Raw genomic sequence first — 27,556 nt, forward strand, 5'->3', positions numbered from 1 at the left:
TCCCTCTGGCGGATGGGAGCATGGATACAGCAATTCCCACACGCACTTCAGAGGAAGATCTTTAAAAGAAAGCTGCAAGCCGAATACTTGGAAAACAAGCAGCCCCTGAGGACGGTAAGGCGCAGCACAGCCCGGGGCTGGGGAGCGGCGGAGCTCAGCCCGCCCCCGTCACGGCCCGTCCCGTCCCGCCGCTCTCTGCCCCTTGACGTGGCGGGGACCCTCCCGTCAGCCATGTTGGCTGCGTCGGCAGCGCTGCCGCGGCTGCGTGAGGGAGGCGGCCGGGACGCGGGGTGAGCGGGCACGGCGGGGCTGGGGCTGGAGCCGGGCGGTGGGAGTGGGGGCACCTCTGTGGGGCTGGGGGGAACCCCCGGCCGGCTGCTGGGCTGGGAGCCCCCCGGTGTCCTCTGGGGAAGGGCCCCGGCACCCGCTGAGGTGGAAGGTGGGGGAAGACGCTGCCCGGGGACTGACCGTGGTGTCCTGAGAGACGGCTGAAGATACACAGACGTCGTGCTCAGGCTGGCCCTGGTGCATTCGGATCTCTTATTTTATTATTTTTTAGGTGTGTTGTTATGTACTCAGATTGCTTATAAAAAGTCAAACAGAACTGGGAAGGTAGGTTTGGCTGATGACCCTGTGTGAGTAAATATGTGACAACTAGATACTTATGTTGTCACTTTGACTGCTTGTGGTTGCTTTCGATACGTATTAAATCATTCTCCTCAGACAGACCTCTTGGAACTGGAATAGGTTTGTATCTGAAGTGCTAATGGCTGTAGAGAGAAATGTTTTGGTTTTGTGTGTGCTTCTAAGGATTAGTGGATATTATTTTGGTATTGGGACACGTTCATAAGTGGTGGGTAAAGGTGCTGAGCTTGAAGCAGGAGCATTTAGAATAACCTGTTTTGAAGAAACTGCATCATTAGTGTTTGTACTTCTAGAATAGCTATTTAAAATAATGTGATTTCAAAGTAAGGTATTTCAAAACTGTTCATTCATCTATAGGGTAGTTTTATCCTTGCTGAGTGGTGTGTCAAGCGTGTTTGATATGTATAGTGGTTAGAAAGTCCTAACTGCACTCTTGCATCCAGTCAGAGTAATTGCATCAATACTATTACTTACCTGAGAATGAAACCTTTATACTCAGCTTGTGACTTTTTATGCAATTCAGGTGTGGCTTCTTCGAGCATGATACAGGGTGAACTTGCTGTGGTGCAGGAGTGGGAGGTGAACAGTCTCAGCAGTGGGAAGAAACAAGCCAGGAAGGACTGCTGGTCTCTGCTGGGTGTCTTATCCTGTAGCCCAGCTGGAGCAGTGACACCCCAACACAGAGCTTTTGCTGTTCAGCTGCTTTGAAAATCAGTTCTCTGTGGTTTTCCGAGGTGGGCAGTATGTGTTTTGTGATTGTCAGGCGGATGCAGCCCTTGTTAGGTAGATCAGGAGGGTTTGCTCTTCTGGTCTCATATCACGCATCCTCGCAGCTATCCCAGAAAATGTAAGATCAAATATCTAAGTTTTCATGGCTTTTGGAAAGGAAGAAAAGGATGGAAGAAAAGGTGGAGGAAAACTTGATTATTAGGAGGTTCTGCCTTCTGAATAGATAATGCCTGTTAGAAAGTAACAGTATTTAACTTATTAAATCCAATAACTCTTTTCTATATATGTACGTGTACTTCATTAGTCACTGCACAGTGGTGTTTGTACGTTGCCCTCTGTGGTGCAGTGACTGATTAGTAAAAATAACGTTCATGTAAAGCCATTTCAAATGTAGCTGGATTAACATGTGGAGAAAAGACTTCAAAATCCAGCACAGGAATTGGGAATTCATGTTGGAGCTGGAGCTGGTGGACTTTGTAGCAGATTCATATGAAACTGCTGAAGTGGTCACTTAAGTTGCAATTTTCTCAGTGTTTTTAGGAGATAATTTTAAAAGGAGAGATGATTCAGTTATTTGGCTTGTGCTTATAGCTAAGGCTGTTTCCTCATATGTATTGTTGTACCACTATCCCATTTTTCAGGGATAATGTTCTTTCACCTGTTGCATAGAACAGTGATGGATTTTGATGTATTAGGAAACCTATTACATCCTGCATCTGCTTCAGATACCAGGCTGCCTTTTCTACCTTAGTGGAGTTATTTTCATTCTCTGATCCCTCTATTCTAATTCTGGCTTCTGGGTATTACGTTCTTCTTGTTTTTGTTCAGTTTTGTTCCTTGCCTGATGGCCTTGCAGCTCTGTGAGTAACAGTGGTGGTGGAAAAGTTCCTGTGCAAAAATGCTCTGGCTTCCAGTGTTGTAGTACTGTGACATAGGGATCTTCTGCTAGTGTCAGTGAGGTGACCTGCTCATGGAAGTGTTGACAGACAATATTATCATAATATTTCTGTTACAGCATGGAGACTAGTGGAAAACTACAAGAGAGGAGATACTTTGTAGTTAAGTTTGCCTGTTTGTTGTGTTTTGTAGCTTTTTGATTGCTCTTTGTAGCTTTCATGACATGCTAACAGCTGATTAATTCCCTGTTGCTTTAACTGTGGAATGTAGGGTTTCTCTTTGTTTTATGCATGGCAATAATCTGTTTGGTTACAAGTCGTCATTAGATTGAAGCTCTTAAGTTTTTAGATTGAAGTTTTACTTTTTTTTTAATTATTGTGGAAACTAAAGGTCAAATGGTCTAATGCCATTACATTGTTTTTGCAAAGAGAGCTAGGTCTTTAGAAGTGGAGAGTTTTACAGGAGTCTGCTACAGCTCGTGTAATTGCTGGGCTAAGCAGGTCAGCGTGCTTGTGATTCCTGATTTACATCCCCATGCAGGAGGATGCCTGCCTGTCTAAAGCTGTTCGTTAACTTAGTGCAGTCTAAATTGAGACCTAGGAGTATTATCCCAGACTGTCTGTTAGGTGGTTCACGTAGACTTTTACAGTAAATTCTTATTGATTTGGTAGTGGAGGTTTATAGTTGCTGGAAAAGAAACTGTACAACTTAGGTATCCTAAAATGTACTGTGAAACAAACAGCAGAAATTGAGAGATGGTGTGAGCATAGCTGAGTTTCTTGAGTGGGTTACTTCTTGCTGGCCTCCCCATATGCTCACAGGTTTCTGTTGAACTTTTCAGATGTATCTCTGTTCCCCATTGCTCCAGCTTCTGAGTTACTGTTGCTGAAAGTCTTGAAAACCTTAGGCTGCTGTCCAAAATGTTAAGTTTGAGTTCAAAAAATTGCTGAAGGCACATCTTGATAAATAATGTAGTGGGATATGGTACGTGTACTTCTTGTAGAGCTATTTCCCAGCATTGTTACAGGAATGTACCCTTGTGGAGTATCATTTTATATCAGTTTTTATTCCTTTATATTTACAAATATGTTGCTTATTGAAAATGGCTAAGTATGGTTATAAAATTCTTACAAAATTTGCTACAGCAGGAAACAATGTAGTAACGCTGAGTAGAAATACTTTTTTTTTTTTTGCTATTTGATTTCTAAAAGAAATTAGAGGAGTAGTTTGCAAGAATGAAAGATTCTTCAAGAATGAGCAGAATTAATAATTAAATGGATTAGCGAAAGGTCTAAAGCACTGTGTTTTTTTTCCCTATGTCTTTTTTGTAGCATGTTGAAGTTCTGTATATTCTCTGCTCTGACCTACCCTAGAGTTATTGCTTTAGTTATAACATTTCTTGCCCGTTTGTTGCTTAAATCAAGAACTGATCAGAAGATCACTGCCATCAAGTACATTCACTATTTAGTATTTGCAATGCTTGTATTTCCACATTCTGCTTATGGTTATCTTTTTATTTTAGCACTAAACAGAGAAGCTGACCATGACAACCTTCCTGGAATTTATCCAGCAGAATGAGGACAGAGATGGAGTTAGATTCAGCTGGAATGTGTGGCCTTCAAGTCGTCTTGAAGCCACAAGAATGGTAGTCCCAGTGGCTGCCCTCTTCACACCACTGAAAGAGCGGCCAGACTTGCCTCCTATTCAGTATGAGCCAGTTTTGTGCAGTAGGACCACGTGTCGAGCTGTTCTAAATCCCTTATGGTAAACCTAATGTATTTATATTATGTCAATATCTTTCCAATAACAAACCAATATTTAGAGTAGTGCCAGTTGAACTGTGCAAAAGATGCAGTTTGCTGGAGTTCAAATATTCCTCACATCTGTATACAGTTCAGACTTCTAGATGTGAAAATCTATAATCATAAACTTTTAAGGTGTAATGTAATTTAAACATGGCTTTCACTTAACTAATTGTTTCAGCGTACTTCAGTACATTATTTTTTCTGGAAATATGTGTCTTGTGAGTTAGTATATTACTGCGTTTCACCTCTAGGAAATCACTTGGGTGAAAAGTTGTGCTATCTACTTGTAATTATTCGGCCCTGGTATAGTTTAATTTGCAAGTAAAATAAATGACGTTTGTTACTAACCTTAATTAATTCGTAGACCCAAGCAGGCTGGGTGATTTAACTTACCAAAAGAGAAGCTAAAATAAGATGTAATAGATAAATAAATAAATAAATACACCAGAAGCAGGCCTGAAAGAGGGTAAAATCAGAGTGTATCAGGCTAGCTAATCTGCAGCCCCTAGAATTAGCATAGCTCATTTGATCTTAATAGAGCTGTGTGTGTTTACAGCATGCTTGGATTTATGGAAAGATGTAATGATAGGTTTAAAACCCTTTGCTATTTTAGACAGAATATACTTCCTGTCTCCTAGCAAGAAGTGTACCTTGAAAACATATAAAATTTTCTTTCCCATAAGATGTGAATAGGACTTTGTAAGATATCTGTATGGCATGAAGATACAAGTTGCATTTTTTAAAGCTATTTGAATGCAAACAAAGATGTAGCTGAAAGGGGCTCACCCTTTGGAAAAAAAAATCTTTTTTGCACAAGGGAAATAGCTGTCAAGTTGGAACCTTTTTTTATTAGGGCATAATATATATGCCCTAATGTACAGCAGAGTCCCAGACTCTTAACGGGAATAAACTCAGAAAAGAGAAAAATGCAAAAACAGAGAGGCTTAGAATGATTTCCCTAACAATATGCAGAAAAGGTCTAATAAAAGTGCTGGCTGTGTATTTGTAAGTTTCTTACTTGCTCCCTTTTCTTGAAGACTGTCATTCCTCTCTAAAGACAACAGTTTGCCTCATATGTGTGTAAGACTGAATTTTATTTTGAATTTTTAATGGGGATATTTAGGAAGAAGCTTTTTCAAAGCCAGTATGTTTTTGAAAAATTAAATGTATTCTAAGGTCATTGGAAGAAAACAAATTTTTCATACAGTCTAAACTTTTCTTACTGTATTTTTACAGCCAAGTGGATTATCGAGCAAAACTCTGGGCTTGCAACTTCTGTTACCAGAGAAATCAGGTAAGAAAATGAAACATTCATTTTGTAAGGTAAAAGTGAAAAATTCTCATTTTTCAAATAATAGCTGTGAACTGAAATTGATAGTGATAACACAAGTATGTAACTATATCATCAGAGATGTCATTAAAAAAATCTCAATGCAAACAATAGTGAGCTTCTTTTGTAGAGGCAAGTAGCCCATACATATGTTCTTGCTGAAGTTCTAATCTTCTGTTTATGCTTAATATTTGTTTTTATTTGCAGTTTCCTCCTACCTATGCTGGCATATCTGAAATGAATCAGCCGGCTGAACTTTTGCCTCAGTTCTCTAGCATTGAATATGTAGTACAGGTAAAGTCATTAAATAAAATCTTTAATATTATCTGTAAGCTAACAGTGTACAAAATGAATTAATTTTGATTTTATTTCTTCACTGCATTTTAATGACTGAGTATATGTGCTTGTTTGTAGATTGAAAGTTTATGTCATCAATTGGAAATGGAAAACAAGTTTTTGTCAGAACACAAAGATAGCTAATAAGACTGCTGTTTTTTAAAAAATGAATAAAAAAAAACCAAAAAACACACCAAAAACTGGTTTATTTTAAAGACAATATTTCTCTTAGGTGTATTGCTTTAAGTTTCTTCTTAAACTAGGAGTTTAATTTGTGTTTGTGCTAAGGGTTTTCTTACTGCTGCTGCTATCTTGAACAATTTCAACACAAAGGATTTTTTTTTTTTTCGTAGTATTCATTTAGTTTTTGTGCAGAGTTTATTATGATTTGGATTTTGTTCCCCTTCAGCCTTGGATACTGATTACTACTTGAGAGGGAGGAGGGAGGTAAATTAGATGGTACACTGACATTATTGGTATGAATAAAATAACAAAACTTACATATTGTGTACTTTATTTGTTCATTTTTGATCCTGTAAATGTTGCAAGATTTGTTTTTCATGTGATGATATTTTTATTTCTTACAGCGAGGTCCTCAGATGCCTTTGATATTTCTTTATGTTGTGGACACATGCATGGAAGACGAAGACTTGCAAGCTCTGAAAGAATCCATGCAAATGTCGCTTAGTCTTCTGCCACCAACTGCATTAGTGGGTCTCATTACCTTCGGGCGAATGGTGCAGGTTCATGAGCTTGGCTGTGAAGGAATTTCCAAAAGTTATGTCTTCAGAGGAACAAAGGACCTTTCTGCAAAGCAGCTTCAGGTAACACACAAAAGCAAAGAAAAAGAAGTTATTGAGATGATGATGAACTTCAAATAGTCTGCGAACAAATTCTTTACTGAAATCTTATGTATTTGACTGCAGGAAATGCTAGGACTGACAAAAGTAGCTGTTTCACAAGTCGGCCGGGGTCCTCAAGTGCAACAGCCACCACCTTCTAACAGGTAATGTGCTTAAAACATTTAAAAACTCATCTTGGCTACACTGATTGGAGAATTTATGTTACGTGATAATGGAAAAAATCAACCAAGAGTTGAACCTTCTGGTTGGTCACAAATTCACTTGGAAACCTGTGGCTGTAGCCTGTTTCTGTCCTGGCAGTTTGTACTGGGAAGAAAAGACATAAGGTGTGGTAGTCAAATTATCTAGATGACATTTTGGAAATGTTCTGTGTTACGTAGTTATTTACAGATCTATAGTAATCCTGTGTCCCTGTTGGTTGGTATGCTGGAAGGTGTTAATGACTGCTTTAATGCCTGTCTTTTATGTCGAAAACTATGTCCAGTTTTCTCTTCCGTTTTTCTGTATTCTTCTCCTCGCCCCTCCCCTGTTGTCTCTCAGCTGGAAATTGTCCGCTGATGTTTGATTCTCTTGAGAGAAAGTCTTTTTGAGATTCTTAGGTGATTATCTGCTGTGTTCTTTTGGCTAGGTATGGTTCTTTCTGGGTAGCGGCTACAGTTCTAAGTCAGCAAATCTTTGTTTTACAAGCTCTGTGTTGAGAACTGCATTTTCTTGGTGAAGCAGAGGCATTGCTCTGAATCCAGACTAGAATGTCTCATACTGTAATATGTGTCTTCTTTGTTGCGGGTGAGCAACTGGTATCGTTTTTATCTTAAAATTACAATCTAAATCAATGCCATCTGTTTCTTTCCAGATTCTTGCAACCAGTGCAGAAGATTGATATGAATCTTACTGATCTTTTGGGTGAACTGCAGCGGGATCCTTGGCCTGTTCCACAAGGGAAAAGGCCCTTACGTTCTTCTGGAGTGGCTCTTTCTATAGCTGTAGGACTCCTTGAGGTAATAGCTTTAACTACAGTTGAGCTAATATGTAAATAGATATCTTGTAGAAAAGCTGTCCCAGTCAATATGTAAAAACTTTAGTAATTGATGCATATTAGATTTGTGTAATGATTCTGATGAATATCATCCCATACAAGCATAGCATATTGCAGGTGTTTAAATATACATTTTAATGAGGCAAGTTTGAGGCTGAATTAGTAAGGAATGTAGGGTTCTGGAGGAAAAAAATACAATTATTTTTAGAATCCTATCAGTGTGGTAAAGACCTGCATAGCTATTTTTTCAGTTCAAAAACTGATGGTTTCATTTGTCTGTGATTTCCTGCAGTGCACTTTCCCTAACACCGGCGCACGTATAATGATGTTCATTGGAGGACCAGCTACACAAGGACCTGGGATGGTTGTAGGGGATGAACTGAAGTTACCTATAAGATCCTGGCATGACATTGAAAAAGACAATGCTAAATATGTTAAAAAGGGCACGAAGGTAAGAGAAGATAATGGGTGATGTTTTATGTACCTACTTTTAAGTAAACATTTGTTGCCTGGCACTGTAAGATACTGTTAGTAGTGGCAGCAAAGGTGGGAATTGTGTGTTTTTGTCAAAATGTCTCTGGATGTCAACAGAAACTTCTCCAAAAATTTCAGTATATTGACTTAGAACTTTGTCCAGCTCTTATTAAAGTTCTTTGGAGTAGTTCCCTGATTTACATTGGAGCAGATTCATGTTACTAAATCTAGAGTGAGGCTGTCTGCTTCTAAGACAGCCTCAAGAGCATCTCTGTAGTTTCAAGGACAGTTAGTCAGTAGTGTTTAGGCCAATTTCACTTCATCCTAAAGGTACATTTGGGCAGGTGAACTTCATCCAAAACCTATTGAATTAATCTTGACTGATTATAATGAAAGCCAAATTATTAGCTCAGTCATGGGCACCTGCCATTGTAAATGCTTGAGATTAGAGAGGTAAATTTAGATCCAAATCACAGAACTGGTAATTAATGCACAGTTGAAAATGAAAAAATCAAGGTCATTTTTTACTTTAAGTAGCAACAATTGGTCTTCTAGGGTGTGTCACATTCTCAGCTGGTCAGAAAATAAAACACAGATGTTGAAAATTCCAGACTAAAATTCAGGAAAAAGTCTTTTATTAGGATATGATGTGAGTAAAGTCAGATAATGATGTTTTAGAGAAAATTGTGGAGTCTAGGATTTAATGTAAAGATGAGCGTTCACGTCATAAATTGCTATGAACTGTATTTTCATCTTGGATTTAGCATTTTGAAGCCCTGGCTAATCGGGCTGCAACAAATGGTCATGTTGTTGACATATATGCATGTGCATTGGATCAGACTGGTCTTCTGGAGATGAAGTGTTGTCCCAACTACACTGGGTAAGTGCCTGTTCATTTTTAAGTAGCATATGAAGATGTTTTTTTTACTTTTTTGAACTATTTAACAGGAAAACTTAGCAAAAACATTCTGCTTTTTTTTTTTTTTTTCCTCTAATCTCCGTTTTACTGTGACGGTTGCATTTGTGCTGAAACTTGTCACCATAATTGTGTGTTTATCAGCAGGCTTTGTACTGTTTTTCTTTTGTATGATCTGCTTGAGGCTTAAATAACGTGACTATCTTAAACGCTTTATCTGATGTACTGGTGTGTGTGTGTATGTAAGTCTTAGGTTTCAGTAAAGATAAGGACCTGTTATGCTTTTTCTTGCTGTTCAGAGTGGTACAAAACTCTGTGTTATTCCTTCTGTCTTGTTTATACCCTTCTTCTAGATACTGTTGCACATGACTTCAACTGATGTCTCAGGTGATTATCAGGTTGCATAACTGATGCATCTTGTTGCTCCTGAATTTTGCTCATCTATCCAGTTCTGTGTTTTACACATGCTCTTATATTCCTCCAGCGTGTCTTGCCATCTGTTCATTTTAATCTGATCAAAGCAATTCAAGTCTTTCTCCTGAACCACTCCTCTGTTTCCTGTCATTGTGGATGACACACTCTCCCTTTCTGTTATGCAGATCTACAGCCTGGGATAGCTTTTGACCATTGGTTGTATTCTAACCACCTCATTCATTTTGTAAATCCTGCAAATTCTTCTTCCATATTTTTTTTTCCACACTGAGTTTCAGGCCAGCTTGACCATGCAAGCCAGTGCTGAATAGTTTCTTTTCAGAGCTGTATGTATAGCCTTCACATGGGAGTTTCCACTGTTCAGGAGCTCTATGTTGACTTTACCTGTACATATGACTTATTTTTTGCATTGACTTTTCTGCATTAAATTCAAGCTATATTTTTCTGTATATTAGTGTAATTTTGCTCTTATTTTTTGCTCTTGTGACTCACCATACCCTGTTTCTGCTCTTACAGCAAAACTAGGCTTCATGTGTAGTTTGCCTATTCCTTCTATAGCTGTTCCAATTTTCTATTTGGTTACGTTCTACCTACAGGGAGGGGTTTCTGATTCTGCCCATGTCTGTTGTCTTCCATCTTCAAGTAAGATGAAGAAAAATTTGTGAAAACTTCTATAACTTCTTTCAGACTTCTTTTGACCTATTAACAGATTTTAAGAATGTTATTCATTAATATTCTTGAATAATAGTAGTATCTCCCATTATTATTTCCTGAATGCAGTATATGATATTTCAGGATGAGTGGCAATCATTGCAATATCCACAGAAGACTGCTAAACATAAAAACAAATCATGCTTTTTAGGCATAGATTTAAGCCTGAATGAGTGCATATACAAAATAAAATGGTGTGGAAATACGTTCAGAATATTGAATGTTAGAATTAGGTAGCTGACTGCATGAGAAGGTTATGAGATATTTGTAGTGCTCAAGTCCAATGTAGTATTTTCCCAGTGAAAGATTTTATTATATATTATAATCACAGTGACCTTAATTTACTGTTTGGATGAGAAGCTCACTTAAATTCATCCCTAACATTTAGCAGAGTGTTAACTTCATGATAGTCAAGAAGACAAAAACATACCTCACCATGAACTGTCTTAGGCTTTAATAGAAATAAGCTATATAAATCCTAGGTTAAAATAGATGAGTTATCATGCAATTATTTTGCACATAAGTTCTTGTTTTTTGTTTTATGTTTTTGTCTAGAGGCTACATGGTAATGGGAGACTCTTTCAATACATCTTTATTCAAACAGACCTTTCAGAGAGTATTCACAAAAGATATGCAAGGACAATTTAAAATGGGATTTGGTGGCACATTAGAAATAAAGGTAAGAATAAAAAATGCAACGTGTTAGGGAAACAGTGGCGTAGAATGGCTGTGAACTTCAGAATCTGTCCTTTAAGGAATTTTTAGGAACACAATTAAGAGATTCCTCATGGTTGGCTTGGACACAGCCAACCTCGTTACTACCTCGTTACCTCTTTGCAGTTTCATGATTCTGTAAATGTGAGTTAGATAAAACGTTAATTCCTTTTTACCCTGCATTCAATGACAGCTGAAAGGGAGACTGAACTAAAATTAGTCTGTGTTAGAAACTCACAGTGCTATGTGCTTAGATTTTGGTATCAATAGTGAGCATTTCTTGGATTAGATCCAGGTTCTTTATATAGTGCAGGAAAACTTTCTTTTAATTTTCCATCCTTATCAGAATCCATTTGGGCACTTCAACAATGTTCATTTTTATCTTCTCTCTTGGGAGGAGGTTAGAACTGAATGTGCTCTAGGTTAAGACGTAGGCTGCCATTATCTTTATTGTATTGCAACAGTGCCTTGTAGAAGAATATGGGACTATTTTCTTGTTCAGCAAAAGCCTGTTTAATTTTTAACTACCTGGACAAATAATCAAACTCTTTTTCATATGAGTGTTATTGTGAAATTTGTTGGAGGATCCTGGGAAATGTGGTAACAGAGCCTCAGTTATAGAGGAATGTTCAAACAGGAAAATTACACTGGAAGAATGTAAATAAGTGGATTTTGTTTTAAGATATATATGTTTAGAAGATCCACACGTTCTGTGTATGAATTCACTGTGGGATATATACAGGCTTATCCTACAAGTCTCAAGTTTTAATGTCTTTTGAATATTGTAATGACTTTTCTAGAAAATGAACATTATGTGTTTTAGGTTCTCAGAGAAGAACTTCTGTTATTTATAAACATGTATTTTAATATACATTCATGCTGTTATTTCATGTTAAAGCAAACATACATAATTCAGTGTTCAGTGTGAGCACGTGAAAAATTTCTCTAAATGTATCAAGCATTACGTGTATAATCTTTTCTAAAGGTATAAAAAGTCTGATATGCATTGAGTTTTTAATTAATTAATGGTAAAGTAAATCTGAGTTCTTAGTGTGGCATATTAATGTATGTTTTTCTTTAAAATTTGAAGACTTCAAGAGAAGTAAAGATTTCTGGAGCTATTGGGCCCTGTGTCTCTCTCAATTCTAAGGGACCTTGTGTCTCAGAAAACGTAAGTGAATTTTGCTGAAATTGAAGGTAATGTTCCATTATGGACAAGTCGGATTTAGGACTTTTAGATCTGAGGAGAGAGAGGCTGAGCTTCTTCCATAAGTGGAATAAATTGTGTTCATGTTTTAGAATTTTAAATTAAATGCACTCAAGGGCTGCTCTTTGGGTAAGCTCATGTTCACTGCTAGATTAGATTTGAGTTGTATTAAACCTTGCAGGTCCCTTGTTACTTGGTTATGTTTGTCAGTTGATTGGTTGCTTTAAAATGGGTATGGATAAGCTGTTACAGCAGGAACCAAATAAAAAGCGAGTGATTTTATTGTTAAAATGAAAGCTTATCCTTTTATCCAAACAGAGAGCCATAAAATATTTTCTTTAGAAAGACTGAGAGAACAGGAGGAGACAAGTATGGGAACATCCCCTTTATCTTACTCCCCACTCCTATTTATATAGCTATGTCACCAAATATTCATTTAATTAATTGCTCGGAGTATCCAGCTATTACAGGCTCCTGAAGTAACTCCTCTAAATTTACAACAGACTTAAATAATCACTTATTTTCTTATCAAATAATATTATTGCAGTTTAGTTGTATATTTGATTAGCAATCAAAAAAAAAATAATCCTACAAGTAAACAGATGTCTTAAATTTCAAAAGTCTCAGTTTTTGTTCCTAAAAATCTCTGTGTAATAGAGCACTTGACAGTGTGCAAGTGCTTACAAGTGGCCTACTCTCAAGCATTTTTCATAGCTGATTTTTTTTTTCTTGTATTTGTGGTTACATCTTCTTGAATTTAAAAATCTCAATATAATTAACCATTTTTTCTCTCAGTGATCTGGCACAGATTTTCTTGCATCATCCTCTGAATGATTGTGTATGTTGCAATAAAAGTTATAATGCCTTCCCAAAGCAATTCCAAAGTCCTCCCCAAAGTACATCTCAATATTTAAACCACATACTTAAATTATAGGGAGTAACAGAAAATTTAATTGTGAATTTGTATGTGTTGCTTTGCAGTTACATCATAATTAATATCTATTTCAAAAACCTTGTGTTGAAGTTATCTGAATTAATATTTAGAGGTAAAATGTATGAATAAAATATAAGTATATGCAGCTCGTTTAAGATGGTAACTGGACAACTGATTTAGCCCTAATACTTTGAGTACAAGCACAGTGATAACTGTTGACAATATAATTTTCCTTGAATGTATATTTTGTTTATTTTTGATTGTTCGCATATGAATGACTGATTTGGCTTTCTAAAATTGGTTTCTCTGGATGTTTGTATTGCTTTGATGACAAAAAGGAAATGTCACTTCAAATAGGTCACTATATGTATACAGATACCCCATTAGTTACTAGAGACTATGTGACTATATACTTAAAATGTAAACTACCTACTAGAAGTTCATGATGGTGTGCATTGGAAATGGTGTTTCACTTGAGCACATTTTTTGTTGTTAATGTTGTAATTTAAAGTGATTCACTAAATGGAAAGCTGCCATTTTTTTTTTTTTTAATATAAAATACAAATCCTGTTTCAGCCAAGTAATAAGAAAAAAATAACCATGAATGAGCCGTTCAGTCTCTCTGATCTCTACCATAACGGAAGTTGAAGCAGGGATGTAAGAATTCCTGAAATACATGCTGCTTTCAGAAAAACAAATTAACCTTCTTTCTTCTCAAATCTTTGTATGATTGTATGATGATACGTATCACTCTTTTTAATTCTTTCAAAATATATAAAATATTTAAAGGTTGTTGATTTTACTGGAGGTTGTCACATACTTTCAGGACAGCCTTGATGTACAAGTATTTCTCCTTGTTTTAGGATTTTAATCAGATACACTCTTAAAGTTTCTTTCAGCATAGATATCTCTGCCTTGCTTAATCCTCAATTCCCAGCACAAGTGCTCTATGATTTTCTTGCTTCTGACAATTTTCCCATTCTCTCTCTCTCCCCTGTTACAAGTGTTCTCTTTGTCTGAGAAGATGGCAGAATGAGCAGGGAGGAAACTTGTGACAGAACAGTTGTAAAACATCACCTGTAATAGCCAGATGCTGTGGTGTAAACACAACAATAATTCTGTTTTATAAAGTATTATATAAAATCTATTTACAGGAGATTGGAACAGGAGGTACATGTCAGTGGAAGATTTGTGGACTTAATCCTACTACAACACTTGCACTTTACTTTGAGGTGGTCAACCAGGTATTACATGTTTGTCTACTTCTCTTGTAAGCACAATAATTAGATTTTTATGTGACTTCTGAAGCCTATGAGTAGGGTTTTTTTTGTCATTCTATCAACCACAGCAGCAGGGATACGACTGATGTTGCTATTCTGTGTTGCTGATAATCCAAGCCCAAATCTTTCTTTTCAGAGTATTATTTAATGAAATATGTCAGTTGGAACATATGAAAGTACTGTAATCCATTTATTTTAAAGTATTTTTCAATATTTCTCTAGTGTTTCAGTTACAAGGTAATTGTTCCATGATGTTACATTTTAATTAAGCTTTTATTGCTCAATTTGTAAGTAAAGTAAGTAAAGATTGTCCCTGATGTGTTTCAGCGAAGCCATACAGTCAGGTTTCCTCTCTCCCATGGGGGTTACTGGGAAACAGGATAAAAAACAGGACAAGGAAATGTACTGTTCCCTTCTAGTATTGTCCCTTCTTCCAAATGTTTGCAGCTAGGGAAGTAGTGTGTTGATTATGATCTCCATATATTTAGTATACCCTATTGTGTACTTTATTGGAAGGGTGTAGGTTTTAAAACTTCAGCTTACCTTAGCCAATTCTTGCTTTGCTTTTTGTATATTTATTTTAGTCTTATTTATTACTAACTCTCAAACTGGTCTGGTCATGGTATGTCATATTTGATTTCAACTGTCCTTATTTGAAATGACTTACCTTGTTGACAGTATACAGACCTGCGTTTCTACTGATTGATAGACTTTGGGATCCAGGTGTAAACTGAAACTTCAAATCTACAAGTTCTGATGTTGCTTTATGGAAATAATTTGTCAATTTTTTTAGAATAGTATCAATTTCATTGTCCTGTGATTCTAGTGAATCACTTGGCATTCAAACAATCAAATTAAATGAGCGGTTGTAACACAGTCCCTTTGAAAGGATTATCTCTGTAGATATGTGGAAGGAGAGAGCATCTGTTCCTTGAAGGGTATCTGGTGGGGGCAGCAACTGCTCCTGGTATGCCTTGACAGACTCCATGCCATGTTTGGTAGAGATACTTGGTACGATAAAAGCATCAGTCAACTCATATGCAGAATTACAGCTGCCTTTTGTTAAGAACTTTATCATTTTCTAATAATGTGTTTATCAATTTTCAAATTATGCTGCAAGATCTTTAAAGTCTCCTCCATGTATTTTTTTTCCTTCCACTCTTAGCACAATGCTCCAATTCCTCAAGGAGGACGCGGTGCAATCCAGTTTGTGACTCAGTACCAGCATTCCAGTGGACAGAGACGTATCAGAGTGACCACAGTTGCCAGAAAGTATGTTTTTTTTTTTTTTTTTTTTTTTTTCCTGTGATGAATCGTATCTGAAAAAGAGGATACGTGTTTGCCTTTTAATCTTTAGATTTTATAAACAGTCGACTGTTTCGATTACGTAGTGCCATAGGTGGTGAAGGCATGATCATACCTTTGGGACAATTGCCTGTGTTGTTCTGTGGGCTGTTTCTTTTCCAAGAGCTTGCAGTAGCTGTGTAATTGTGCTATGGGAGAGCTCTGAAGTAATCCAAATGATTTGGGGTAACACGAAGAGGAAACATTGGGTGAAATTCTGTGGCCTAAACTGAGGAAATGGTTAGACTAAAGGAATGATAAATGTCACCTCATACCTTAGTTTGTGAGTGCTAGTTGCAGTTCAGGGGCTTTGAATATACCTGTTCTTCTGTGTGAATTTACCTGTTCTTTACCTGCAGCTTCTTTGAGTCAATTTACTTAATTTTGGAAAGTGATCCAAAATAGATATTATATATTATAGAGGCATTTTGCAGTGTCAAATGATGTTCCCTTTAAGATGAAGGAGATTATTAATTGGTAATTTGTTGGAAAACTCAGTTTATTAAAAAGCAATACCCTTGATGTTAATTGGAGTATCACATTAATGTTCATTGTATTAGCAAAATCATCTTAATGAAAGGTAAAAGAACAGAGAAACAGTACACCTTGTAAACTGAGAAGAACAAAAAGTAGATTCCAGAACACGTATACAAGAAAGCTGTTAGTGTGGAAATGTGTGATTAGCTTTGCAGTGTTTTCTGTAACTTAACTTTTTATAATTTGTCAATTTTTCAATACAATAACTGTTTTATAATTGTCATTGCTTTCTCTTCCATGGCATTTCTGCAGATAAGGGACATCTCTAGTTTAAAAAAAAAAAAAAAAAAAAAAAGTAAGTTAACTGAGAGACTGCTCATTGATACTTGGTAGATTTTTGAAGATACAGCATCAGTTTACACGTTAAACTGCTAACACTTTTCATTGCCTTAATTTTGAAGGGATATTTTGAAGATGGACACCTTTCCTTTCATTGTGATGCAGATATATGTATTTTAATTTTGCAGCTGGGCAGATGCACAGACACAGATTCAAAACATTGCCGCATCTTTTGACCAGGAGGCTGCTGCAATTCTCATGGCTAGATTGGCAGTGTATAGAGCAGAAACAGAAGAGGGACCTGATGTTCTTAGATGGCTGGACAGACAACTTATACGACTGGTAAAAAGGACTCAATTAAAATAATTAAATTGGTTTCTCGTCTCTAGACAATATAATTCTTAAATGACTAGTGTTCAGTGGTTGTTTCCTAAAAGTAGGACTGGGGCTGAGAGGGGCAGTGGGACTGAAGGCTACATTTCCGCAAGAGTTAACTGAGAGTTTCTATTTTAAATGATGCAAGAACATCTCTGGTTTTAGTCCACTTATTAATATCTCCTCAGTCTTCAGCAGCTGGTCACTGCCAGCAACTGAGGGAAAAGCTAGCATGATGCTAGCAGCAATTAAAGTTTTCTGTACTTTCTGGTGCCTCTAGCGATATTGTACATTAAGTATTTTAAGCAAAAAACAAAACAACAACAAAACAACCCCTCCCCCCCAAAAACAAAACAAAACAAAAAAACAAACCAAAACAAAAACACTAGAAAACCATTTTTTTATTTTCAAAAATTCAATTATTTTTTAAAATGGTAATTATTATAACTAAGTTATTAATAAGTAATTAGTTATTTTTTATTAATAAGTTATTAGTTTAATTTCCAACATTTTTCAGGGGTGTTTAATCATCTAACTCTCCTTGATGATTTAAATAAAAAACAGAAAAAAAAAAAAAAGATTAAAGCTTCATGTGCAAGGAAATCACTGCTTGGTAAGAAAAGAACTGATGTCAGTTTTTTTTGCCAGGTTTCCTTACAAAGTGTAGGCACCTCAAATCATATGTCTATTAAAAACCAAAAACTTACAATACTTACAAAATACTTATAAAAAATACTTACAAAACTTACATGATCAAGCTACTTACATTTTTCTTTTTTACTCCAGTGTCAGAAATTTGGAGAATATCACAAGGATGATCCAAGCTCTTTCAGATTTTCAGAAACCTTTTCACTTTACCCACAGGTGAGTAGAAAGAAGGTCCTGGTCATGGGCAACCTGCTCTAGGTGTCCCTGCTTGAGCAGGGGGTTGGACCAGGGGATTTCTAGAGGTTCCTGCCAGCCTTAACCATTCTGTGTTTCTGTGACTTGGAATTCAAATTTACTGTGGTACTTGGAATTCAAAAGTACTTTGTTTTGTGGGAAAAAAAATCTCTCCTTGTACAACTATATTTTGTGAATGTTCAAATAAATTATTTTGGTTTTGCAGTTCATGTTTCACTTGAGAAGATCTCCTTTCTTACAAGTTTTTAACAACAGTCCAGATGAGAGCTCGTACTATCGTCACCATTTTATGCGTCAAGATCTAACCCAGTCACTTATCATGGTTCAGCCAATTCTCTATGCCTACTCCTTCAATGGACCTCCAGAGGTATCCATTATATGTAGATTAAAAGATCCTGTTTTGAGAGAGACGTGTTGTCCTTATTGTTATACATGTTATAAAATGTATTGTTTTATAATTTATTACTTGAGAAACAATATTCATTTTATAAAGAACAAACTATGAATGAGGTATATCTAAGACTTCTGATGTAGCAGTCTTTAGACTATAAGTCATTTTGTTAAGAGATAATGTTTTATACTAAGGGATAATTTTTTCTCCAGTTTTTGAGAGCAGTTCTTGTTTTTGTGGTGCCAGAATGTAAACATTGACAAAAATGTTTTTATTTAAAAATGTAGTTTTACAGTAGATTTTGAAAGAAGAGTTGTTTAATTTGAAATGTATAAAACTCCCTCCACCTTAATGCTGTCATCCAAAGCTTCTAATTTTGATGTGGCTACCATATTTGGTACAGAACCTCCCAATTGACTGTATCATAGCATATTCTGCATAAACCTAAAATAAAAAGATGATCTTTAAAGAAACTTGTGAAAGAAGGGTAAGATAGGAGGCAACAAAAGTAGTTGGGTAGTAGTAGTCGAGTGAGAGGAAACTGTGAGACAGTAAAAATAAACACAGTAGATAAGGATCTTGACAGGCTGCGACTCCAACTTTTGTTAGGATTTTTTTAGACTATGTCGTGCAGATGAAGACTTTGAATAGTGGCATATAAATTAAAGTATTGAGATGGTTTATGAACAAATACTCAGAAGTGTGAGATCATTCTTCCATGTATAAATAAAAGTTACTCACATGGGTGATGCAAAAAGGAACCATGATCAACCTCCCACTTGGTTAAAGGGGTAGCTGACTCCTCAGTGTACAATATGTAATAAATCTATTTTTTCTTTTTGTTGGAATAATGAATATTTTTGTTTTCCCTAATATGATTGATACAACTGAATCACATGGTATTGATTCAATAAAGTCATATAATGCCAACATACTAACACAGCCCTTAAGAACATGGATTAAAACCTTCAGATGCTAAATCAGATCTCATAAACCATCAATATTTACTGTATATAGCATTGGAAGATACATGTATGTATACACAGTAATAATAGCTGCAAGGACAAGACTAAAAACAAAAAGCCAAAATCTACCTCCAATTCCATATGTGAATAACCACTGAAAATTTACACACTGAAATATCATTAAAGTTAATGGCATTGCATGGGTAAACGTGGAGGTACTTAGGCTAGTAAAATGCTTAATAATGAGAGAAGTCTCAGTTTATGAATTCTGTTTTTATTACTTTAATGAAGTTATATATTCAGAATCAAGGTGGATAACTTTACAATGAGATTGTGTGGGTTGCAGATGTGTAACATGAAAATGAGCAAATAGGGAGCTTTAGTAAGTGATTGAAAAGGTTCCTAAGATTAGTGGAGGACTTGTTAGTGTTAGGTCAGGTGTTGGACTCGACGATCTAGAGGTCTCTTCCAACCTAGAAATTCTGTGATTCAGTGACTTACTCATAGAGCTTGTAATGCCATCTGATTGCTCAGTTTTGCATCAGTTGGTAATTTGTTATTTATTTTTAAATCTTAGCCTGTTCTTCTGGATAGCAGCAGCATTTTACCAGATCGCATTCTTCTTATGGACACCTTTTTTCAGATCCTTATTTATCACGGAGAGGTAAGATTAGTCACTTTTACATAAATATTCCTTTTTCTGTAGGAGTGCTAAATTGTGCAAGTCAAGCCCCAGTTCTAAAGCACTTCAATGCTTGACTTCATCTGTGAAGTACCAAAATCATGATTATTGTTTGTAGTTCGGTGGTCTGCCAATGTGCCTGTATGTGGATACCTGGCATTACTTGCTGTTTTGGTCTAGTCCTGTTTCTTGTGACAGGTTTAAGGTGAATTCAGTATGCAGATTATTTGTTCTACATCAATATTTTTCAAGCTTTTGAGAATGTTATTTCTTCCTACCCCTGCTTTTTCACTTACTTCACACCTCTGAAGTATTCTGTGATAAGGAGACAGAACGCCGTGTTTTAGGGACTCCCTTCATCTGTGCTGTCCTAGAGGAATGAAATTGCTCCTGGCAGCTGAGTAGATACACATTCCCTAGTAATATAACTACAAAGGCACATGACTTTCTTGTCCTGGAGGAACTGAGCCATTGTTTTTTACTGCTTTGCAACTGTAAGTGGTTCCCAGCAGAGAGTTTGGGAAATACTGTTCTGGATCGTGTCCTCATAGCTGCACTTTTTAAAATAGTAACTAAACTTCAACACTTTTTAGGTAGAAAAATGTTCTTTGCATTTTTGTAAGATGGTGTCAGAAAGCAGCAAGGGTTTCTTTCCCTCAGGTGGGCTGCTCCCTGAGGGAAGGGGAGCTAGAAGCTGAGCACGATCACATGGCAGGCTGAGGCCTTACCAGCAAGGACCTGGCCCCACAGTCCCTGAGCAAGGCAGCAGAACAAATTGCAGACAATAGCGAGTTCAGCCATCTCACCAGATCATCACAAGTTGATGCGCATCAGGCAGGTCAGAGTTCAGGCCAGGAAGTCAAGTCCCCAAGCAGGGGTCTGGATAAGTGGGGTACCTGGCCAGGTACAGGCACGGCTGCAGTGTAATTTAGTTAGGAGCCAGGAGTAAGAGCCTTACCTTAAAACAGCTGCCAAGCAGATAAGGGGAACCCCTAGAGATTCCCTCCAAGTTTTCCTTAACAGCTCATATCACTGAGTTAATCTTGAGCAGCCAGTTTTACTGCTAAAAGGTTGGGAGGCTGCACTATAGGCCATGAAAGATAAATATCAGTATAAATATTTATTTCTTATGTGTCATAGATATACATATTAGAGAACTATAAATAATACCACGTCCTCATGGAGTAAGTGCTTAGTATACAAAGAATGGAAAAAAAAAAAAGCATAGATAGACCACACGTTTCTAGAGTTTTAAAAAATAAAAGAACTAGTAGTATATTGCTTGCACACCTTATTAGAGCCAATATTTATTGAGGCTTTTAAAAAAATGACCTTATATACTCTAAGGCAGAAAGCGATGAGTGATGGAATAGAGGCCAGCAATGGCACATTCTCTGAAGAACCCTGTTTATTCTCTAAGAAAGATTGGTGAATCAGTTCTAAACTTCCTCCTCCTATTCCCAGACCATAGCTCAGTGGCGGAAATCAGGTTACCAAGATATGCCGGAATATGAAAACTTTCATCATTTGCTTCAAGCTCCAATAGATGATGCCCAAGAAATTCTTCACTCTAGATTTCCAATGCCCAGATATATTGATACAGAGCATGGAGGAAGCCAGGTATAGTAAAGTGTATGTTATATAATCTGGAAAGTGATGTGTTAATATGTTTTTATTTTTTTTTTTTATAGCAGGCATGCATTTTTCTGCTAAAAATATGTATACATTGCAAATGAACATCTGAAATTTTAAAACTACCAAAGCCAGATATTAAATATCTTTTCATCTAATTTGTGAATCCTGTTATTTTGTACTGGTTTTGCCATACTGTCTTAGACCCTCAGATTCCTTGTGTAATATGTGTAGGAGAAAAAATAGTACTTGTCTTTGGATTAATAACAGAAGTATTGTGTTTTTTTTTTTTTTTTGATACTTTTAATTAATATTTTATTGAAGTTCAGATTTGTTTAGCTAGTACTTAGAAAAAGAAAAATTACTTCCTGCTGCTTTGAGAAGCTGTTAGCAATTCTGCATTATGGTGGAATTGGAATCCGGAGAACGGCTTTTATTGAGAGGCTACTTTCTCTTCTAGCTAGGCATCTTGTGCTTGTTTTTACTGACAGATAAGAACTGGTATGTGTAAGAAATGTGTGCTTGAAAAGATTAATCTATTGCCTGTGCTATTTTTTTTTTTTTTTTAAAGGCTCGTTTCCTGCTCTCGAAAGTAAATCCCTCTCAGACTCACAACAATATGTATGCATGGGGACAGGTAAGTATGAATCTGCTGATGAAGCTTGTAGACATAATTTTATGTTCCTTCTCCATATTTCAGAAATCAAGTGAGACATTGTTTACATAGAAGTAATAATGCCAAGTTTTCAAACTGAAAGAAAATGCAGTTATGGCCTAATACCACCAGATTTCTGAAGAAGAAGGGATTTCATTTCTTCACACAAAAATGATCTGTTTTTCTCTTTTAAGCTTTTTTTAGGCTACTTTCATGTCCAGCCATCTTTCTTAGATATGGCCCTTAGAATGAGGGCGCTTACCACAAATGAAGACTGAAGAACTTTTTTGCAGTAGAAGAAATAAATTTTGAACTTCTTTTAAGAACTGAAAAATACGCCAGTACCTACGTACTGACATTTCCTAGAATTTTTGTGGACCAGTTGATCAGGCTTTTCAGATTTTTGTCTCTGGGAAGGAAGTTACATATAAGCTCAAAAATTAAACTTTCTATGGCAGCTTGTGTTCTTAAATGTTGCATCCCATTTAATGTTCTCCTTCCAAATTTAGCTTTTATAGTGGGAAGAGAAACACTGCTGTGGGTGAATACTGGTGCAATGTCATTTTCTCATGAAAATATAATGGCATCAAACAGTTGGATCTATGTATTAACTGCACTTTTAAAGTATTTTTGTAAAGGGCGTACAGTGTTCAAGTCACGAATAAAAGGGCTCTGCAGCAATTCTATGGCAGTGATTTTTGTCAGTTCGGTTTTATCAGGGTACATTTTTATAGAGATGTATTGGTTCTAATGAAACTTCTGGTGCGATAGAGCACTAAGATCCAGAGTGAAAATGCTTGAAAACCTTGTACTGAGTCAGGGACAGCCCCATTTAAAACTCCTTTGCCTTCAAAGATGATAATGTAGCCAGCAATCTGTTGGTCTTTGTGTACCCACCACAACATACACGCAAACCATGTAGTTTGAAAGGTTTTTCCCTGTTTCCTGAAAATTTCTGAAGTTTTGATGTTTCTAATGGTATAGGACAAATGCTTTCTGCTCATTTAATTATTAAGCAAATGAAATGGTATTCCAAATATAAATGCAAATTCAAAACAATTACTGATCTCTAAGAAAACTGTTTGTGCTGGACAAGTCTCAGTGAGACTTTTTGAAGCATGTTAGAAAAAGCAGCTTTCCCTTTAATGTTGGAAATAATGCAGTTCAGGCTAACATAAGGAATTGTGTGTTAATCTCCCCAGAGGCATTGTAATGTGTTTTCTACATAATAACCTGCTGCTTTTATTTTATTTTATTTTTTTGAAGAAAGATGAGCTAAGTAAAAATCAATGAGAAATGAAAAATATAACTGCTTGGGGAAAATTTTAAACAGAGTTGGTTTTGCTCTTATTTTTGTCCTGAGCTTCCTGAATTATTTCATGTAGTTTTATGTGTTCTGCTCATAACTGAGTCTACAGAAAAAAAAATGTTAGTCTCCATTCACCTGAAGAGGGCACCCACATGCTATTGAAACCATGTTTCAGGAGGTGATGAATTGACTAGTTTAGTTTTTAATATTGTAAGTAAAGATTTTTAAGCTTTAGCAGATGGATGCCTTATATGATATTTAAACCATTTTCAGAAAATAATGGTAAACTCATTTCATACAGCTCTATTTTGTTTACTCTGAAAGTGTGTATTGATCAGTCTTTGAAGATGCAGTTGAAATTTTCAGATTATATTGGATATAGCATTTTTTTGAGCATACCTTTATTTTCAGCTCTATTTTTTTTCCTTTAATCTTTGTGTCGGTAACTATGGGGAATTTTTAATTTGAAGTGAAAGAGGAGGTCAGTGGCACAAATTTTACAGATGCCCAGCTAGCTGTCACTAAATCGCTATTAATTACATTTACATTCTCACTATATGCCTTAGCTGAAATTTTTAAATGAACAGAAAATTAACTTTAAAGTTATCTGTGTGAAATCAAAGCTAATTTTTCTGCCTTTCAGACTCGTACATTGTACAGTGAGCCCTTGCTGGTTTTCTTTGAATTCCATGTGCAAATAAAACATTCTTTCCTTACTTACTAGAATGAAGGGTTCCTAGTTTTTCAGAGCAAAGCTACTGCTGTTGGCAGTGGTGATGGCAGCAGCCTGTGTGCATGTATTGAATAAGGTGTTAAGCTTCAGGATCAGAGTTTGTGTGTTTTAAATATCTTGGATTACCACCAGCAGTCACTGTGGGAAAAATCTCTTAGATATCTAACAGCTCCATTGGCTTTTTTTTTTTTTTTATTTTATTCTGGAAGATGATGCAATCTGCTTCCATGCATAAGACACAAGGTGGCAAATCATATCCTGCCACAGAATTAACCTATTTGTAATTCCCTTGTGGCTTCTTAAACAAGGAGAGCTCAGGCTTAGCATGTGGCAGCATTGGAAGCATTACATCCTTTCTTCGTATCCTGCCTCCAGACGTTGATAGACAATTTAGTGGGTCTTTCCTCAGAGTTGCTATGTAGTATATCAAGTGTAATGTAGTGAAGTAAAAAATCTTACTGCTCCTGGATTTGTCCCTTGGCCATTAACTGAAAAGCAGCTTTAGCCAGTTCTCATTAAGAAGCTCATCCTCATTAAGAATTTCCTGTCTTTGTTTTGAAGCACTTAGTAAAAGTTTAGATAGTTGTGATTTCATTTGGAATTATGGGTGTCTATTACCTTTGAAAAGGTTGGTTTGTTGAGATTTATAGGAATTCTTCATACACCTGTAAATGGGAGTAATGACAATCTGTTTCAAATGACTGAAGAGAGTTACTATGTAATTTTACTCTTGTATTTATATTGGAAATTTGCTTAAAGATAATTTAAAAAAAAAAATGAACATTTTGAACTTTTTGGAGTTCTAGGGAGAAAAATTAAGTTACAAAAATACCTCCAAAATGGCTTTCATCTTTTGTGCTCAGATTTTGCAGTGGCATGACCTTCAGATGTGTGTGTGCCTCTTCAGATTGCACAGAGCTGTAGGAAAGGATTAACCCAGATTTCCTCAAAAAAAAAGCTGGTTGGCCCTCACTCAGTATCAGATCAGATTCTCAGTGGACTTTTTTTTTTTTTCTTTCCCCATTTTGATGTGTCTGAGTTTCAGTGGCAAATGCTGATTTACTAGTTGTGATGCTTGCACATTTGTTTGTCACCTTTGCTCCATTGTGATAGGAATGACAGGGGAGCTGTGGTACAGAAGTTTTTATTTACTTTTACAGATTCCTAAGTTAGGATTTGGAGCTGTCAAAAACACCGAGTTTTGTATGATTGATGTAAATATTTTTCCTCTCTGCATTAATATGGGAAGGGTGTAGTCATAAAATCATTTAGGCTGGAAAAAGTCATCATTTGACCATCAACTGCCACTACGAAGTCCACCACTAAACCATTTCCCTAAGTGCTAAATCTTGTAAATACCTTAAGGGATGGCAACTCCACCACTTCCCTGGGCAGCCTGTTCCAAGGCCTGAACACCCTTTCTGTACAGAAATTCTTCCTGATATCCAGTCCAAACCTCACCTGGTATGACTTGAAGCCATTTCCTCATGTCCTAGCTGTGGTTTATGCCTGAATTTATGTAAACATGAAAATTTATTTAAATATGTACTTATTTTTGTCAGAGAACTTCAGCAATGATCTGCTTTGAAGGTCATTCTAAACTGCAGTATGCAGTTAAATAAACACTGCAGAGGTGTTTGTTTAATGGAACATATTGTACCTTAAAATACTTTTTCTTCACAATGTGTATAACCCATTCTCCTTGTTTTCTTTTATAGGAGTCTGGAGCACCCATTCTTACTGATGATGTCAGCTTGCAAGTATTTATGGATCATCTGAAGAAACTTGCTGTCTCTAGTGCTGCCTGAGATTCTGTAGTGTATGAAAGGCACAGATAAGCTGTAGCCATATTTCAGCTTTTTCTCCTTTGCCCTTTTCCATGTCTCTCTTGACAGAATGCTCTGATATGCACAAGTTGCCTGACTAGATGTAAAACAGTGTTGTTTTCAAAGAAAAGCTTTTGTTATTGGCAAATGTTTTAATGTGAACTGCAGTTTGTAAAAATGAGAAGTAGTAGATTAAGTTATAATTACAGGAAAAAAAACACAGTCATTTTGATTACCATGATACTATAATTACTTTGAGATCAATTATAACAACTTTGAAATGTGTTTTCTCTTTTTTTTTCTTAAATGGTTGAGGTTGATTCTGCTTTGCACTACAAAGGCACGTTGAACAATAAAGGAAATCTTTGGTGATGTCAGGCTTTCCAGACCGCCATATGATATTGTTCCTTACTCAATCTGAGCACGAAGTGAACAAAGAAGCAACAAAAAGGTTATAAAAATAGTATTAACTCAGTCTTTTGACTTAGGCTGCTGAACTTTTCTGCAGTGATCTTATTTTTCACGTTAGTTATTTTAGGAGTATTTAACTTCAAATATTTCCTTTTCCCATTTTTACTATAGTTGATTCTTTGGGAACAGAATTTTTCTTACTTTCCACATGAATAATTTCAAATGAAAAAATACAAATAATAATAAAAAAAATAAATCTGTTATTGCACAAAATCTAAAGCTTGAGCTAAGAAGAAATCCTACACTACCAAAATAAACTGACTCAGCCTTGATTTTTGTCTTGGCAAGTATACTTTTAAAAAAAGTTATCTTTTTTATTATTGCCTTATAATGTTATTACATTAATGCATGACACTGCACATCTGCTTTCTGTTTCTGCACCCTTTTTCTTATGAGTTCAACAGGCTGTAGTTCTTGTTGAAACAAAATTCTATAGAATATGCTGCAATTAATTTGATATTTAGTTAATACTTTATTTTTGTGCGTGGGGAAATAAATTAGTAGGCTTTCCCATTTACTTTATGAAGTTTACACAAAACAGATGTTTACATAGGTAATATGATGTTTTGACAAGTGAAGACATGAAATATTGTACTGGGTAATAAAAATGGTGCCAAGTCTGAAGGAAGGGAGTTTTGACATAGGAAATTCAATCATACGTTGGTGTGATAAGCATGATTTTTTTCCGTTTGTCTGTAAATTCTCAAAAACTTGATTAAACCATTTGCTCTCTTTTACCTGAGTGAGATGAGCTCTTTTTGCCTCAATGCAAATAAAATGTTTTTCTCTCAATTTCTGTATTTGTTGTGCTGGTTTTCTGTCAGTGCTTAAAATTAATTGTGGAAATAAACTTAGTAATGATAAAATATAGAATAACTTCATAATTTATTTCAATAATAATTCGTATCAAACTTATTTAACTTCAAGTGATACTGAACTGCTTACATCACATCAGTTAGAGATAAAGATTCAGAAGCTCTCTTGACTTTGCTTTGCTTTATCTAAGAAACAGCTTTTAAAGAAATTCTGTAACGCTAGGTCTGTCCAATTTATTTGGCAATTAAATTCCATTTGACTAATGAAACTTTTTGCCATCATGCCATGATAATGGATTTTTTTTTTTGAGTTTCTCATGAGTCTAGTAA

At 36.0% G+C, this 27,556-nt stretch overlaps 1 protein-coding gene across 4 annotated transcripts; it reads left to right on the forward strand.

The window, feature by feature from the left end:
• Positions 1-6: 6 nt before the first annotated feature.
• On the forward strand, positions 7-27,203 carry SEC23A (SEC23 homolog A, COPII coat complex component). 4 transcript variants are annotated; one of them, XM_084287094.1, is made up of 20 exons: positions 7-114; positions 3,794-4,035; positions 5,313-5,370; positions 5,614-5,700; positions 6,330-6,566; positions 6,669-6,748; positions 7,459-7,603; positions 7,934-8,092; positions 8,880-8,995; positions 10,730-10,853; positions 11,979-12,059; positions 14,184-14,273; positions 15,475-15,581; positions 16,658-16,811; positions 17,631-17,708; positions 17,953-18,114; positions 19,681-19,767; positions 21,250-21,405; positions 21,989-22,054; positions 25,833-27,203. In XM_084287094.1, exons 2-20 carry the CDS (start codon positions 3,815-3,817, stop codon positions 25,920-25,922), a joined length of 2,298 nt encoding a protein of 765 aa, XP_084143220.1. In that variant the 5' UTR covers positions 7-114; positions 3,794-3,814; the 3' UTR covers positions 25,923-27,203. The 4 variants fall into 4 exon arrangements, with proteins under 4 accessions (XP_084143220.1, XP_084143218.1, XP_084143219.1 ...); XM_084287092.1 differs by lacking the exon at positions 7-114 and adding an exon at positions 223-290; XM_084287093.1 differs by lacking the exon at positions 7-114 and adding an exon at positions 455-612.
• The last annotated feature ends 353 nt before the right edge of the window (positions 27,204-27,556 follow it).

The sequence above is a fragment of the Netta rufina genome, assembly GCF_964035555.1.
Source record: "Netta rufina genome assembly, chromosome: 5".
In the NCBI taxonomy this organism is placed as follows: Eukaryota; Metazoa; Chordata; class Aves; order Anseriformes; family Anatidae; genus Netta; species Netta rufina.

Coding starts and splice junctions, on each gene's coding strand:
- SEC23A (XM_084287094.1), top strand. CDS start 3,815: ATGACAACCTTCCTGGAATTTATCCAGCAGAATGAGGACAGAGATGGA. Junction 10,854..11,978: donor GTGGCACATTAGAAATAAAG/GTAAGAATAAAA, acceptor TAAAATTTGAAG/ACTTCAAGAGAAGTAAAGAT. Junction 18,115..19,680: donor CCTTCAATGGACCTCCAGAG/GTATCCATTATA, acceptor TTTAAATCTTAG/CCTGTTCTTCTGGATAGCAG.